Source organism: Ochlerotatus camptorhynchus, unplaced genomic scaffold, assembly GCF_037179485.1.
Source record: "Ochlerotatus camptorhynchus isolate MF236.1 unplaced genomic scaffold, CSIRO-AGI_Acam_v1.1 ptg000002l, whole genome shotgun sequence".
Taxonomy (NCBI): Eukaryota; Metazoa; Arthropoda; class Insecta; order Diptera; family Culicidae; genus Ochlerotatus; species Ochlerotatus camptorhynchus.
In genome coordinates, this window is record NW_027040494.1 from 1,641,581 (window position 1) to 1,658,158 (window position 16,578).

At 41.0% G+C, this 16,578-nt stretch overlaps 1 protein-coding gene across 1 annotated transcript; it reads left to right on the forward strand.

Annotated features, from left to right (window-relative positions):
• Nucleotides 1-7,000: 7,000 nt before the first annotated feature.
• On the forward strand, nucleotides 7,001-12,136 carry LOC135717516 (uncharacterized). Its single transcript, XM_065239678.1, has 7 exons — nucleotides 7,001-7,040; nucleotides 7,110-7,282; nucleotides 7,350-8,214; nucleotides 8,276-8,526; nucleotides 8,611-8,780; nucleotides 9,748-12,005; nucleotides 12,066-12,136. Exons 1-7 carry the CDS (start codon nucleotides 7,001-7,003, stop codon nucleotides 12,134-12,136), a joined length of 3,828 nt encoding a protein of 1,275 aa, XP_065095750.1.
• Nucleotides 12,137-16,578: the final 4,442 nt, after the last annotated feature.

Consider the following 16,578-nt stretch of genomic DNA (forward strand, 5'->3'; position numbering starts at 1 on the left):
ATGTAAAGGCGCTAGGCGATTATGAGAGGAAATGTCATCCAAACCGTTTGTTTACAGCGAAATTTCATTTTTTACATCTCAAATTAATGCATATTTGTATGCATATCTTGCATATTTCCATCGGGAGGGGTCTTATTTTATTATTTTTACATATTTGAACAGATGTACAGCTCAAATAACACCACATTAAAAATTTATTTTTAAATTTACGTTTGGCACTTAAATTTCCATGTGATTTGAGGTGTCGAATGATGGGTTTTAGTTCAAATCAGATTCTGGCCACTTTCACAAGGGATCCTGGAACATATTCAGATGTGGCCAATGCAGTCCTGGACCCACAATATAGCTTCCAATGCTATTATTTCTGAATTCCCATATGATTTAAGGTGATTCCTTGTAGAGTCTACAAATGGCCACCACGTAAGCAATAAATGCATTTCCACCTCGAATTTTCAATTACACACATCTCGGAAATTAGAGTTCCATTTCACCTGAAATTGCTATTGCATTTATGTTGCAGCGCAGCAAACGTGGAGTAACAGTTTCATTGTAGTACGTGTCGTGGAAGCTGATATTTGTGCACTCAAAGTTTCGAAGTGGTAGCGAGAATAAGGATCTCACAGCGAGCCACCTTAAGGTGACAAATTCAATTTTAAATTTCCAGGTTTTTCCCGGTTCGTTGTTAATAATTCAATAATTACCCGGCTTATAAATCACGTTCTTAGCCAACTATTGGATATTTGTTATAAGAACATTCAAATTCAGTCATCAATTTGGTTGAAATCCTGTTTAAATTTTCCGAAACTTTTAATAAATTTGAAATTTAAACAGTTTTACCTAACAAAAAAGAAAACAATCACAATGCACTATGGGCCAATAGTGCAATCTAGCGGGACAAAATTAAAAAACTCCAAAACGAAGCATATCGAAGTAAATACACCAATAACAAGAAAATTGTAATTTTCAAATTTGAATATCTCGCAATACTTAGTGAACAAAATTAGAGGGGTAAATTTTGGTGTTTCTTAGGTTTTTGCATTTTAGTAGAACAATTTTTCACGTGTTTTTCAGCATTTTCTTAGAAATGTGTAGCTAAAATCAGTGTATTCCTTATCAAAAGTTTTGATTAGTTAATGAAAATATTAGATATTAAATATCTATAGAAGAGTAGTTTATTTTGATAAAATGAACAACTTTGTTTTGAAGTTTCGAGAATCTCAGAGTAATAAAAAATAGATGTTGGTGTCATCTATAGGGTTGAGTATCGAACTATCTGTTTAAAGGGTGTCCACGATGAAATTGCCACACTATGAAATTGCTCTAACTTTTTAACCGTTGGATAGAATTTAATGAAAATTTGGGTGGATTTAGTTCATAGTGCATTATTTAAAGTTTTAAAGTCCTGTGATCAAAACTCGCAGAAATGGAGTCGAAAGAACAGCTCGTGCGTGATAAAATCTTGCGCATTCATCACGAGAACAAGGATCTCTCGCATCGTTCCATCGCTAAAACGTTGGGAATCGCGAATTCCACGGTGTCGCGAGTGATTAAGCGGTTCGAGGAACGGTTGACCACCGATCGGAAGCCCAGAAGTGAAGGAAAAGTATTCCGTACAACACCAAAAATCACAACCGCGTAGTTGGGGCCTTCAACCGAAATCCGAACGCCTCCGTTAGGGATGTGGCTAAGAAGCTGCACCTAAGCCGAAGTTTTGTCCAGAAGGCCAAAACTAAGGCTGGGTTTCGAACGTTCAAGGTACAAAAGGCCCCTAATCGCGACGAGAAGCAGAACAAGTCCGCCAAAACCCGTGCCAGGAAGTTGTACCTCAACATGCTGACGAAAGTTGAATGCTGCATCATGGACGACGAAACATATGTGAAGGCCGACTTCAAACATATCCCCGGCAACCTGTTTTTCACGGCCAAGGATAAGTTCAGCGTTCCGGAGCATGTCCGCACTCCAAATTTGCGAAGAAATTCCTGGTTTGGCAAGCCATCTGCACGTGCGGGAAGCGGAGTGCACCTTTCGTGACCCAGGACACGATGAACGGACAGGTGTACATAAAAGAGTGCCTCCAGAAGCGGCTGCTTCCTCTCCTGAAGGCCCACAACGTCCCAACAATCTTCTGGCCGGATTTGGCCTCATGCCACTACTCCAAGGACGTGCTGAAGTGGTATGCGGACAATAAGGTCAATTTCGTGCCGAAAATGTTCAACCCTCCCAACACTCCGGAGCTCCGCCCCATCGAGAAGTACTGGGCGATTATGAAGCACCACCTTCTTAAACGACCTAAGGTAGTGAAGACAGTCGAGGAACTGAAGAAAGTATGGGTTTACATGCAAAAAACGGTTGATTCACAGGTTGTGCAGAATCTTATGGCCGGGGTTAAGGCCAAGGTGCGGGCATTTGCGTATGGACTGTAAATAAAATACGAGTAAAATGGTAAAATGAAGTTTAATAGTTATTTCTCAATCCCTGAAAATTTGATGGCAATCGGATGAAAACTCGAATTTTGCAAATCAATTTTGTGTGTGGCAATTTCATCGTGGACACCCTTTATATCAATAGATGGTTCTTATTATTGTGAGAAGCTTCGCAGAAGACACAAATTAACAAAAATGCTTCGCTTCGGAGCTAACAATTTTGTCCCGCTAGGTCGCATTCCAGGTCCACCCTGGCGGTTAATCTTTAGCAAAAGTTTTGTATTTTTACTAGGGGCGTCGCACTCTAAACTTAAGTTCTAAGTGTGCATTTGTCATCCTCTATCCCTACCCCAACCCTACCGTTGAACAAGTAGAACTGCGAATAATTTGATTAAATCTCGGAGGAGACCTTTATGTTGTGAAGACTAGTACTTCAAAAGAGTAACTTTTGAGGCAAGACAGGGTGTCCTCAACAAGTTAAGGAAACAGGATGCACTAGATATCCACAACAGGTACAGTAAAACATCACATAGACGCCTTTACTCACACTTACTACTCAGGGGGTAGAAGGTCAAGAAGAGCCACCGCTAACTAAAGCTTGAACCGGGTACCTGGGACTTTCACGATATTCCCGCAACAATGATCAGCAGACGATGCCCTGTGCGTATTTAGTATGTAATATGTTTTATTTGGATACACAAAATGTTTGAAGCCATGCGTCATCTAAACCATGATTTGCATCACCACAAATACACTTTTCAACAATCTTCAACTGGAACGTACTCACCAAATCATTACACTCGGGAGCGCAATCTCCAGCGATTCCAACCTCACAATGACTTAATATCACTTTTCTTTTACAAGTCACTCTGTGCACAGAAGCAATGCACATCGCAAAAACCTAATAATAGATCAGCGCGGTCGAGTCACACCGGTAACAAAGGGAAGCGAGAGCACACCAGGTACCTAAGCAACGGGAAACATCAGCACAAACCATTCCAAATCAAATTATCGCGCCCGGGACACAAGACAATTTAAATGCGAGCACCGAAAACCTCAAGGAAAAACTACACGCCAGCACAAAGACAGCCTGAACTAAAAATAATAATAAAATAAAATAAAAGCACGCAGCGAGCAAAAACACACAACCGTTCTCGAACAAATCTCAAAGTGAACTCCACTCTAAACTTAAATTCTAAGAGACATAAAATATTTTCCAGTCGCTCATAAGTATTCATAAGTATTTTCAAGTATTTTAAATCTAGCCTTATGTTCATCATAGTGACCGGTTGTTAATGCAGTTGTTTGTTGTTGTATCTCACAGAAGTATGTTGGTGGTGCTTGAAGCAGTTCCGTGATGTGAACGTAAGGTCTAGTGTCTTTTTCGTTTTTGCGGTGTACCTACACCGGTGCTACACTGCCGTACACCGAAATTATTTAGGGTGTAGATATAGGATGCACCTTTGTTTACATACAAATATGTTGAGCTGTCAAAGACTCGTGCTTATTCTTGCTTATGTCGTTTTCGTTTTTACGGTGTAGCCCTGGTGTAGTGTAAGCAGGAATAAGCGCGAGTCTTTGACAGCTCAACATCATTTGTTTGTAAACAAAGGTGCATCCTATATCTACACCCTAAAATATTTCGGTGTACGGCAGTGTACCACCGGTGTAGCTACACCACAAAAACGAAAACGACAATACCTATTGGGTATACTGCATTTGATTTCATGTTCTTTCTGCATTATTGCAGCTCCATCGTTTATTTGGACACCGCCAGTGCTGCGTAGTGAGAAAGTTCTGAAATATGCCCGCCATTCGAAAGGACATGGTGACCTGAAAAATTTTGCTGAAAACAGTAAACCTAACTAGCGCCGCATTGTGAGTGAGTTCTAAAGTAATATGGCCACCATATGAAAGAACTTGGTCACCTGAACAACTATGCTCAACAGAGTAACCTTCTTTATGGCAAGGATTCCGAGATACAGCTTATACCGGAAGTTAATGTGCACACTAATGCCACGAGTGAGAAATTTCTGAACTAAAATAAAATTGGTTACCTGAATAACTTAGCTGAAGATTAGGTAAGGATTTCGAGATACATCTCATACAGGAAGTTCAAGTGCACACTAGCGCCGTGTAGTGCACAAATTACGAATTACCACCAACCAAGGCCTTGATCCACTGAACTACTTTGCCAGAGACAGAAACCTTCTATACCGTGCCGATTCAAATTTCGGACACTTAAACTCGAATTTCGGACACTTTTTAAAAGTTGATTATCTCGGTCGAATATGATCCACATGTCTTGTAAATTTTAAATTTTTTTGACTAGTGCCCTCCACGATCATCTAACATTATTACTTTGTTTCTAACTGGATGTAATATTTAATTAAAAATGAAAGTGTCCGAAATTTGAATCGTCCGTAATTTGAATCGGAACGGTATGTCCAGAAGTAACTCCCTAATCTGTATAACATCCTGATGACCTTCGTCACCTGAAAAACTTTGCTGAAGACGGTAATATCATAGAGTTAACTCTTAGACTAGTTTTGGAGGCGAACCAGCCTAAGGCTGAAAGCCTCCTAAATAAAGCTAAATAATAATAATAATCTTAGACTAGTAGGTCCCGAAGAAACTTGCTCAACTTTTTGGCTCAGCTCTGGTACCATCTTCGGTCCCAAGCTAATCGATGCACCCCTCGAAACATAGGAAAATCCACAAACCCCTCATTTTATCTGTCAAACTTTCATAGCAAATCAAAACAAACATCGTGTAGTACTTGAATTTCGACTATTATAGTCCTCGAAGCATAAGGCCTAAAGCCATCTGTCAAAAGTAGTTCCAATCGAACCGTCAAAATGAACTACTTTGCTCGATCGGAACAAATTTTTTCAGTTTTGTTGTGACAGTCGTCCATTTTTTACTAGAGGGCTTTAGTCCAGCCTGGGTTGCAGCGCTGGATACCAAGTGAAATCAAGCGAAGCTCATGGCCTTTGTTGTCACATTTTTTCTAGTTTAAATCTGTATCTACAAATTGGCGCTTTTTTCCAGAGCAAAAAGGAGAACTCGTTCGTGACTTTCTCATTATTTGTTTAAAATTGCGCCAACATTTTGTAATGTTCGATATAATCTTTAAAATGGTTATCAAGTTAGAAACTGATCAATATCGAGTAAATTGGTCAACGGCGCCGGTGGTGTAGTGGTAAGCGTGATTACCTCTCACCCCAACAGGCCTGGGTTCAATCCCAGTCGGGGCCGCCGGGATGTTCTGAGGCAAACATCTCTGATCACGCCTTCCTTCGGATGGGAAGTAAAGCCGTTGGTCCCCGGTTCATGAGTTGATGGGTCGATAGGTAGGGTCCAGGTGTGGGAGCTGCCTTCCTGGCACGTCGGTAGCATTGGTGCTCAGCACGGAAAACAAGATCGACGGGAAAAACAAACCAAAGGAGTAAAACGGTCGAATATACCTTTGCTGCTTTTCCTCAAACCCGGTTATTTTGATGTTTAACCTTCCAGCAGTTGCGCTGGTGCACTGAGTGCAGTTGCCAAAGACACACAATTGAAAAGGTATTTGGATATTGGATTTTTGGATATTTTTTAAATGTTTATGCATTGAAAAGGTATTTGGATATTGGATTTTTGGATATTTTTTAAATGTTTATGGATCTCTAGGAAGAGGGAGATTTTATTTTGAAATACATCAAATTTCAAATCAATTTGAATGAGAGTGATACTTCATTGGTGTGAATAAACTAGGCCAGCATTTAAAATACACTTCTCGATGAACATTTCAAATGGTCCTATCTGCTTTGATCGATTCTCTTCATCGACTTTCTCTTTCGTTAATAACTTAGCTGCAAAACCTTTCCCTGTTGTATTTGGCGTTTTGGACGCTAGATAAGAACCTCCTTTATCAAACTATGTGGTAGAATTAGCGCGAAATCTGTTTGCATAGCAGTGGTTATGAAAAGAGAAAGTCGATGAAGAGAATCGATCAAAGCAGATAGGACCATTTGAAATGTTCATCGAGACTTGTGTTATTACTTTAAGATTTTATTTAAGAATACAATTTCAAGTGTTGATCCTAGTACCTAATAACTAATAATCGAACAAATCTGTTTAAGGGACGTAAGCCTTGGTGTAGGTCCTGATTGTTGGATTTGTTTTCTACCAGTGATGGGGATTTTTTTTGACAGCCATTTCGAGTGACTCCACACCACCCAGGTTCATAACTTCGAAACAAGATGATCAATGTTGATGAAATTTACACCTAGTACTCGTCGAAGCATAATAACACTTTTAAAATTTTCTGGTTTTGATGACTAGAGACGGGATGGTGCATTGAAACCTTCGGTTAGATTTACTTTACTTTGCTAGTTTGATAGAGATAGAAGTTATCATAGAACCAAACCACCTAGACCTGATGTACCTAAACTTGCGAGAAAGTCGATAAATGTATTTTGCTTTATGCGATCCGCTCACGTTGTTTGCAAAATTCATGCCACTGCTAAAACCTGCCTTATAGCTCAGTTCATTTGCAGTTATCCACCAGTGCGCATTAACATTTTATTTTTCCAATGGCTGTTGTATTCACAATCAATGGGAAATTGTACAACGGTAAGTGATGTAACTCATATGAAGCAATAGTAACCCAAATTCTAAAACAAATTATGGCACATGTTGCAGTTACTTCCGAAGACGTACCAGCCGATACATCTCTGAATACGTTTATTCGAAACTATGCTCATCTTACTGGAACGAAATTCATGTGCCTCGAGGGAGGTTGTGGAGCATGCATTGTCAACATTAGAGGGGTTCATCCCGTTACAAAGGAAACAACTTCGTACTCGGTCAATTCCGTCAGTATTTTCATAGTATCTAAGCTATTAATTCTGGTAATCCAGATAATTAACCGAAAGTTTGTAGTGTCTATTTTTAGTGTTCTCCTGTCACGGAATGGATATTATAACGATTGAAGGTATTGGATCAAAGGTGGATGGGTATCATCCGGTGCAGCAGAGATTGGCTTCCCTCAATGGGACACAGTGTGGATTTTGTTCACCTGGGATGGTAATGAGTATGTACAGTTTAATGGAATCCAGGAGCAAGCAGCTCACCATGGGTGAAATTGAGAATTCGATCGATAGCAACATCTGTAGATGCACGGGATATCGTCCAATTTTGGATGCATTCAAATCCTTCGCATGTGATGCTAGTGGGAGTTTGGTGAACATGTGCAGGGATATTGAAGATATGGAGAAGCGGTGCAGTAGTAAAACAAAAGGAATTTTATGCAGTGGTGTGTGTTCTTCTAAATCGGTTTCAAAAGAAAGCGAATCAGTGCATCTGTATTTTAAAGATGGGCGGAAGTGGTATAAAGTTTATTCTATTGATTCGATTTTTGAAATATTGAACAATAAGGGTACTGAACCATACATGATTGTTGCTGGCAACACTGGTCACGGTGTCTACCGAAGAAATGCAGATTTGAAGTTGTTCATCGATGTGAATTCAGTGGAAGAGCTTCATTCCCATTGGTTGGGAAGTGAGCTGATTGTAGGAGCAAATGTCACTTTGACGGAATTTATAAAAATCTTGAAGGAAGCTGCTTCGAACAATCCGAAATTCAAATACTGTGCCGAACTTGCTGAGCATGTAACAATGGTGGCGCATGTGGCAGTGCGGAATGTTGGAACGCTCGCAGGAAATTTATCCTTGAAACATCAGCACCATGAGTTCCCGTCAGATCTTTACCTGATTCTTGAAACTGTTGGAGCTCAACTAACCATAAGTACAAAAATGTCTGAGTTTTCCACATAATAAAACTCATTATTGCAATACTTCTTCCTCAGTGAGTGCTGACGGTATGATGGATAAAGCCACCCCTCAGGAGTACCTCCAAATGAACATGGAAAAGAAAATTCTCACAAGCATCGTTCTGCCGGCCCTCGATCCGGCCTATCACTTCTTCCGTTCCTACAAAGTACAACCAAGGGCTCAGAATGCCAAAGCCTACGTCAACGGAGCCTTCTTGGTGAAGCTTTCTGCAACAAAAACCATCATAGACCGGGCATCGATTTGCTACGGAGGAATTCACCCAAGCGTAAATTGTTTCACTTTCAATATTGTCTATTCAGTCAGTCAGTATCAAGGTTGATTTTCATGTTCATATGTTACATGCTTTCAGTTCACACACGCGATCGCAACGGAAAAACTACTCGTGGGAAAATATTTTTTCCGCAACGCAACCATTCAGGAGGCACTGGGAGTGCTGGATGAAGAGATTAATCCCGATTGGGTCCTGCCTGACCCTAGCCCGGAGTTCAGAATTCAAGCAGCTCTAGGGTTGTTTTACAGGTTGGTGTGGTAGTTTTGGTTAGCTAGTAATTAGTTTTCAGAATATTGGTATGGTGACCTTACCAGCAACTTGACAAAGAAAAGCTTTTATACTAACTAAAATTCCTGAAATTTGCAATTGCAAGTATCTCGCGAATAAAACTTAAAATAATATGTTATGAATCTCGTTAAATTGATGCGATTCTGGTTTGTAAATACGCTTAAGGCATTCCGTTGATTCTCGTTTGGGGTTCGTTGAATACCACATTGCGCTGAATTACGTCCAAGATTCCGGTGAGCTCCGTCTGAGATTCCGCTGATTTTCGATGAATCTTCATTGAATCCCATTCGGATTCTAACCATTCTCATCTGGGAGCCTGAAACAGATGTCGTCTGGAAATATGTTTCACTTAGAATCCCATCTGGAATTTCAAAGAATTCCATATGTCATTCTGATGAATTCCGTCTGGGATTCCCCTATATTCCGTCTAAGATTGCGTTGAATCTCTAAGGAATTCCATTTAATTTTCTGATATTTTATTCAATTTCACTGAATATTCGTTAAATCCCATAAGGGAGACTTTTGATTTCTATCTGGCATTCCGATGATTCTCGTTTGAGATTCCACTGATTTCCATCTAAATCCCCACATGGGATTCTGTTGAATCCCATCAGGGATTCTGTTGAATCCCCGTCCGGGATTCTGTTGAATCCCCGTCCGAGATTCTGTTGAATCCCCGTCTGGGATTCTATTGAATCCTCGTCGGGGATTCTGTTGAATCCCCGTCCGGGATTCTGTTGAATCCCCGTCCGGGATTCTGTTGAATCCTCGTCCGGGATTCTGTTGAATCCCCTTCCGGGAATTTGTTGAATCATCGTCCGGAATTCAGATGCATCTCCGTTTGGGATTCTGTTGATTTCTTCTAATATTCCTCTGCATCCTATCTGGACTACCGCTGAATCTGATATCCGTTTATCTTCATTTCAGATTCGTATTGAGCATAGCACCCAAGAACACCAAGATTGTCAGTACGCGGTTCCTATCGGGAGCAACCGCATTGGAGCGTCCGGTATCGTCCGGTTTCCAATCATTCGACACCTACCCGCGGAATTGGCCATTGACGAAAAACATTCCAAAAACAGAAGCCCTCGCTCAGACATCAGGAGAAGCACAATTCATCAACGATATTCCTCATCTTCATAACGAACTGCACGCAGCATTTGTTACGGCTACTCAATCCAAATGCAGCATGCTCCAGATTGATCCAACAAGGGCTCTGAATATTCCAGGGGTTGTAGCTTTCTACACTGCTAAAGATATCCCCGGTCAAAACGATTTTATGCCGCTGAGAGTTGGAATAAACCATTTCTTTCCAATTGGGATTGAACGGGAAGAAGTACTGTGTAGCGGTCGAGTCCTGCACCATGGCCAACCAATTGGGCTGATTGTAGCTGAAACGTTCGATGTTGCAAATTATGCTGCTTCCATGGTTGACGTTATCTATAGTCATCCGGATGAGGAAATTTATGCGACAGTCGAAGACGTAATGAAGGCGGGAGCAACGGAGCGTATAAAGGATCAGCCCAATGGTCGTACAGGCTCAGCCTATGCCACAGCAACGGAAGGGGACATGACTGTAATGGGCAACTTTTATCTCTCTGGTCAATATCACTATTCCATGGAAACACAGAGTTGTCTTTGTATTCCCACCGAAGACGGTATGAATGTGTACAGTTCGACACAATGGGCTGATCTGGTGAGCTCCTCAATATCGTTGCTACTAAACATACCCCAGACTAAAGTTAATTGCTACTGTCGACGAGTTGGCGGAGCTTTTGGATCGAAGATTACTAGAAGTGCCCAAATAGCTAGCGCATGTGCGCTTGTAGCTCATCTTTCACAAAGACCAGTACGGTTGGTGATGAACATCGAAGCGAACATGACTTCGATTGGAAAGCGTCAAGGCTGCTGGAATGACTACCAAGTATCTGTTTATAAAAATGGTAAAATAGCGAAGCTTTCAAATACTTACACTCACGATATGGGAAGCTCCCTCAACGAACCACTCTCCATGTTCTATAGTAGATTTTTTAAAAATTGTTATGACGAAAGCTCGTGGCGAACAATACCAAAGGTAGCACTAACCGATACTGTCAGCAATACGTGGCTCCGTGGCCCAGGCTCAGCAGAAGCGTTCGCATCGATTGAAACTATTATCGAACATATCGCCCATGACACAGGTGTGGATCCATTGGAAGTTCGTTTAGCTAATATTCCAATCAATAGTAAAATACGCGAGCTTCTACCTATGTTTAGGAGAGATACGGAGTTTGACAAACGGAGAACAGAAATCAACGAGTTCAATGCTGTTAATCGCTGGCGCAAACGAGGTATATCATTGATTCCACTGGCTTATCAGATTGAGTATGGAGGACCGTTCGACGCTTGGGTGGCAATCCATCACTTAGATGGTAGCGTCTCGATAACTCACTCCGGAGTTGAAATGGGTCAAGGCGTCAATACGAAAGCTGTACAAGTCGCTGCTCATATTCTTGGTATTCCCCTCGAGATGGTTTCCATAAAACCGTCGAACAGTGTGACGTCGCCGAATGCTTCAATATCGGGTGGAAGTAACGTTTCCGATTGTGTGACATATGCCGTCATGAGGGCTTGTGAAATTCTCCTTGAACGCATACGACCGATTCGAGAAATCAATCCTGCTGCATCTTGGGAAGAACTGGTCAACACCTGCTTTTCGGCCAATATTAGTTTAGTTGCCAGGTATTTCGCTAAGCAAACTGAACTCATTTCGTATACAATTTGGGCACTGTGTTGCACCGAGCTGGAACTTGACGTGCTGACGGGGACTGTTAGAATGCCACGAGTAGACATTTTGGAGGACACGGGTGAAAGTATGAGTCCGGGGATCGATATTGGACAAATCGAAGGAGCTTTCATGATGGGCGTTGGATATTACCTAACAGAAGCTTTGGTCTACGACAAGGCTACCGGAGCGTTAACGAATAATCGTACATGGAACTACAAGCCACCCGGAGCGAAAGATATCCCGACTGATTTCAGGATAAGCTTGCTCCGAAATGCTTACAATCCGGTTGGAGTATTACGCTCAAAGGCAACTGGTGAACCGGCGTATTGTTTGGGTATTTCGGCACTATTTGCTTTGAGATATGCACTGATGGCTGCTCGAAAAGATGCCGGACTTGGTGGCGATTGGTTGGAGTTAGGTAACATATATTTAGTATTATTTTGGAAATGTTAATTATTTGTTCGTTTTTTTGTTTTAGGTTCATCGATGACGATTGATAAGGTGCTACCTTTAACTGGTAATGTAAAGGAGCAATTCTTGATCGATTGAAATCAAAACCAAACCAAATACGTTCATCACTGCACAGTTTGGAGATATAATCTATCAGGACACAAACAATATTGCACCTTTTGGAGCTTTGATATATTTTTAATACAATAGAAGATAATAAATATTTAAGCGGATATAAGAAAATTTAATAGAGATAAGAGGGGCATAATGAGCATCCCGCACTACAGTGCCAAACCTCTATTTGTTCCAAACAAATTTATTGGCAGTAGGCTAAAGAACAGGAAGCTCACTATGCCCTTCCTTTCCCTATGGTAAACATTTTCGAAAATTGTTTAGCACTTGTTTGCCTCCTAATACATAAACAAAGATAATATAGTCTTAGAACGTTTTCAATTAACTACTGCTGTGATCAGGGCCTCAGATAGCCTAGTCCGTAAAGGCACGGCATTACCAAGCTGGACGTTAAATTCCCAGTCATGGCAAGTGGCGGATACATCCCCAGTCTGACCTAGTAAATTGTTCGTTTGGGATATTTTCTCGGCTTGCCTGTGCTCGGAGTTTTTGTACTTGCCTCTCAATATACAAATTCATGCATTAGTTTTAGCGTTTAACATCGCGTTAGGTATGATAAGAAGAGCTGGAATAGACACGAGTGTCACGATCTTCAGGAAGTCCATCCAGCTTCTTGGCTTCACCGATGACATCGACATCATGGCACGGAACTTTGAGACGATGGCGGGAACGTACATCAAACTGAAGGCTGAAGGCGGATTGGACTTACCGTCAACGCATCGAAGATGAAATACAGGAGAGGAAAAGGTTCTAGGGAAGACAATGTTAGCCTCCCACCACGAGTTCAGATTAACGGTGACGAAATCGAGGTGGTCGACAAGTTCGTGTATTTGGGCTCACTGGTGACCGCCGAAAATGATACCAGCAGAGAAATTCAAAGACGCATTATGGCAGGGAATCGTGCCTACTTTGGACTCCGGAGGACGCTCAGGTCGAATAAAATTCGCCGCCGCACGAAGTTGACTGTCAAAAGACGCTGATTAGACCGGTGGTCCTCTACGGCCATGAGACCTGGATTATGCTCGTGGAGGACCAACGCGCCCTTGGTGTTTTCGAACGGAAGGTGTTGCGTACCATCTACGGTAGAGTGCAGATGAATGACGGAACGCAGTGAAGATGAATGAACCACGAATTGCACCAGCTGCTGGGAAAACCATCCATCGTCCACATATCAATATGGTGACGACTATGGTGGTCTGGGCACGTTGCAAGCATGCCGGACAACGATCCAGTGAACATGGTTCGCGACCCAACATGAACAAGAAGAAGAGGCGTGCAGTGGGCAAAGTGGATCGACCAAGTAGAAGGCGACCTGCGGACCCTTCGCAGACTAAGAGGCTGGCGACATGTGGCCATGGATCGAGTAGAGCGAAGACGACTTCTTCGGACATTAGAGGACATCAAGGCCTTAGCCTGATTAGTAAGGTATATAGTAAGTATATTTGGCTGAATTGAGTTTTTAGATAGCTTCCAGAAGTAATGATTTCGATATTGTTAACACTTAGATATTTTTCAAAACTATACGGTGAAATTTTTGAGGTTTTAAGGATTTAATGATGTTATTCGAAAGTGCTTGGATTGTGGTTTCAAGTTTCCAAGAAAAGATGAAATTTCATATACCCATCACCTGAATTTCAGGTTTAACAGTTTGTGAAGAAATCAAAATTTAATATAATATTTCAAGTACGTATTTTTCCTTCTTCATAAAAATGAGCAGCTCTTTCGAGTTGTACTTTTTTCGAATAAAACATGTATAGCCGGAAGTGTAGTGGTAAGCGTGATTACCTCTCACCACAGCAGGCCTGGGTTCTATCCCAGTCGGCGCCGCCTGGATGTTCTGAGGCATAACATCTCTGATCACTTCGGAAGGGAAGTAGAGCCGTTGGTCCCCGGTTCATGAGATTATGGATCGATAGGTAGGGTCCACGTGTGGGAGCTGCCTCCCTGGCGTCGGTAGCATTGGTGCTCAGCACGGAAAACAAGATCGACGGAAAACAAATCAAGGAAAAAAACCTTCGATCCAGTAGTGCCAACAATCAATACGAAACTAGCGATTTTAAATTGGTTCACTACTTGACTAGCCTATTGGTCCCAAGCAAACGATTAACGTATCCCATTCTAGTCGAAATTCTAGTACTACGCAATGTTTGTTTTGATTCGCTATGAAAGTTTGACAGATAAAATGAGGGGTTATTGGTTTTTCCCTTGTTTCGAGGGGTGAATCGATTAGCTTGGGACCGAAGAGAGTACCAGAGCTGAGCCAAAAAGTTGAGCACGTATCTTCGGGACCTTCTGGTCTTAGAGTTACCTCTATGGTAGTGCTGTCATGCCAAAGCAAACAATCAGATGTTTTATTGGAGTGTACCCCATTAAGCATAAATATGTTAGGCATACGGACGTTAGGCATATGTACGTTAGGCATAATGGACATTAGGCATAAAGTCATTAGGCATAAATACGTTAGACATATGGACGTTAGGCATAATGGAAGTTAGGCATAAAATACCTTGCTGCTGTGCAGCTCTAGAAATCTGTTTTGAGCATGGTTAGCAATGCCTGGATTAGGCTAGGCGCTGAATAAAAAATAATACAAGTTAAACAAACATAGTTTATCTAATAAGCACAGTTTGGAATCCATTATTTATCATATCATAAGTGACGTAGCTACATATTTACTTAGATATAAGATTAGTAGCGATAGCGGTTAAGTAATCTGGCAATGAAAACTCAGCATAGTTCTGAACTTTGTCTTGAAATCAATCGCATCAAGAAATAAAAAATCACACATTTGTTGTAATATATTCTTACACACATATTTAGAGATGAACTAGCCTAAGGCTAAAAATCTCTTTAATAAAGAATTAAAAAAAAAATCTTACACACATATTGCAATTGTCAAAGAAGAAAAGGTTTTCCTCAAAGAACAGCTCATGAAATGAAGAATGGTGAATTCTGTGATTTTTCATTCAATAACAAAAAAAAAGTTGCTAAGGTTGAATAAAATATGATGCCAAAGAACAGCTCATTAAATGAAGAATGGTGAATTCTGTGGTTTTTCATTCAATAACAAAAAAACATACCTGCTACTTCTTTAGAGATGAACTAGCCTAAGGCTAAAAATCTCTTAAATAAAGAATTAAAAAAAAAAACCTGCTACTTCCAGGATTTCCTGTAATACTTTTCGATACAACGATCCTGTTTTTGTTGTCATCAGAATGAAAACAAGCGGAACTGTCTGCTGATGTGAGGGAGCGATACTTCCATGAACAGTAACGAGTTGCCGAAACAAACAAGGAACTGTGGTAAACGTACCATCTGCAACCCAATACTTTTCCTGTCCAAGACGTCGCAAGTTTTCATGAGTCCCAAAAATTAAGGGTCTTTCATTATTGTCACCGAAGTCAGCAATCAATAGACGGTCCCCATTATCATCCTTCTACCCGATTATACCTAACGTCCATTATGCCTATCGTACATTATGCCTAACGTCCGTATGCCTAATTACCGTATGCCCAACGTCGTGTACCCGGTTTATTGTACACGAGCACCACCTTGTGTCGCAATTCTCAATAGTGCTATCAACCTATAGGTCTTTTAATCTGAACAACTTTGCCGAAGACAGCATCTTGCATTTATAGTCAAGCCATTGAGTTAATGCAATCAATTAATCATGTTTTGTTGTTTTTGACATCATCCACATCCAGAGGGCCAGTCACTTCGAATGTATGGGATTGGTAGGAAACCATTTGGAAATGCATAAAAAATTTCAGTTTTTATTCATTATCGTCTTTATGGGTAGTTTTAGATGCACGAGTACATTACTATGGTGATAAGGTAAACACTCGTTTATTTGTTTCCTTCTGTGAAAGCATGTTTAGTCACAAATCGTGGATTTTCTGAAATTCTCCATACTGCAAAAATGATTTTCCTACCACTGAAGGGGCGACATCTCTCGGATCTTCAGTATAGCTACTACTCAAATCATATAATTAATTTTAACTCACGGGAAATTCGGAACTGAATTATACACCATCCAATAAATGTTACTACTCTGCCGAGTACAGAAACCTTCTATGTAGTCGATATATCATGAGAAGTAAGTAATTAGAACACAACTAGCACACTTCCGCCACCTGGTGAGCGAATGCAAAATTGAACTCTTTCATGGCTCATGAATGCAACTTATTTTTTTTATTCGATTTTCTTTACAACCAAGTAGGTATTTGAGGAAAGTTTAGGAAAATTTTACTGTCTATCAGTATCCTACGATTCTGCGAATTTGAGTAAATGGAATTTAAATTTGAGTCGGACTCAACGGCCGTGTATCTGAGCAACTTTTCCGAAGACCGCAACCTGCTATGGTGAGGGTTCATTGGGCTGAATGTCACTAGGCCAAATACTACTAGGCT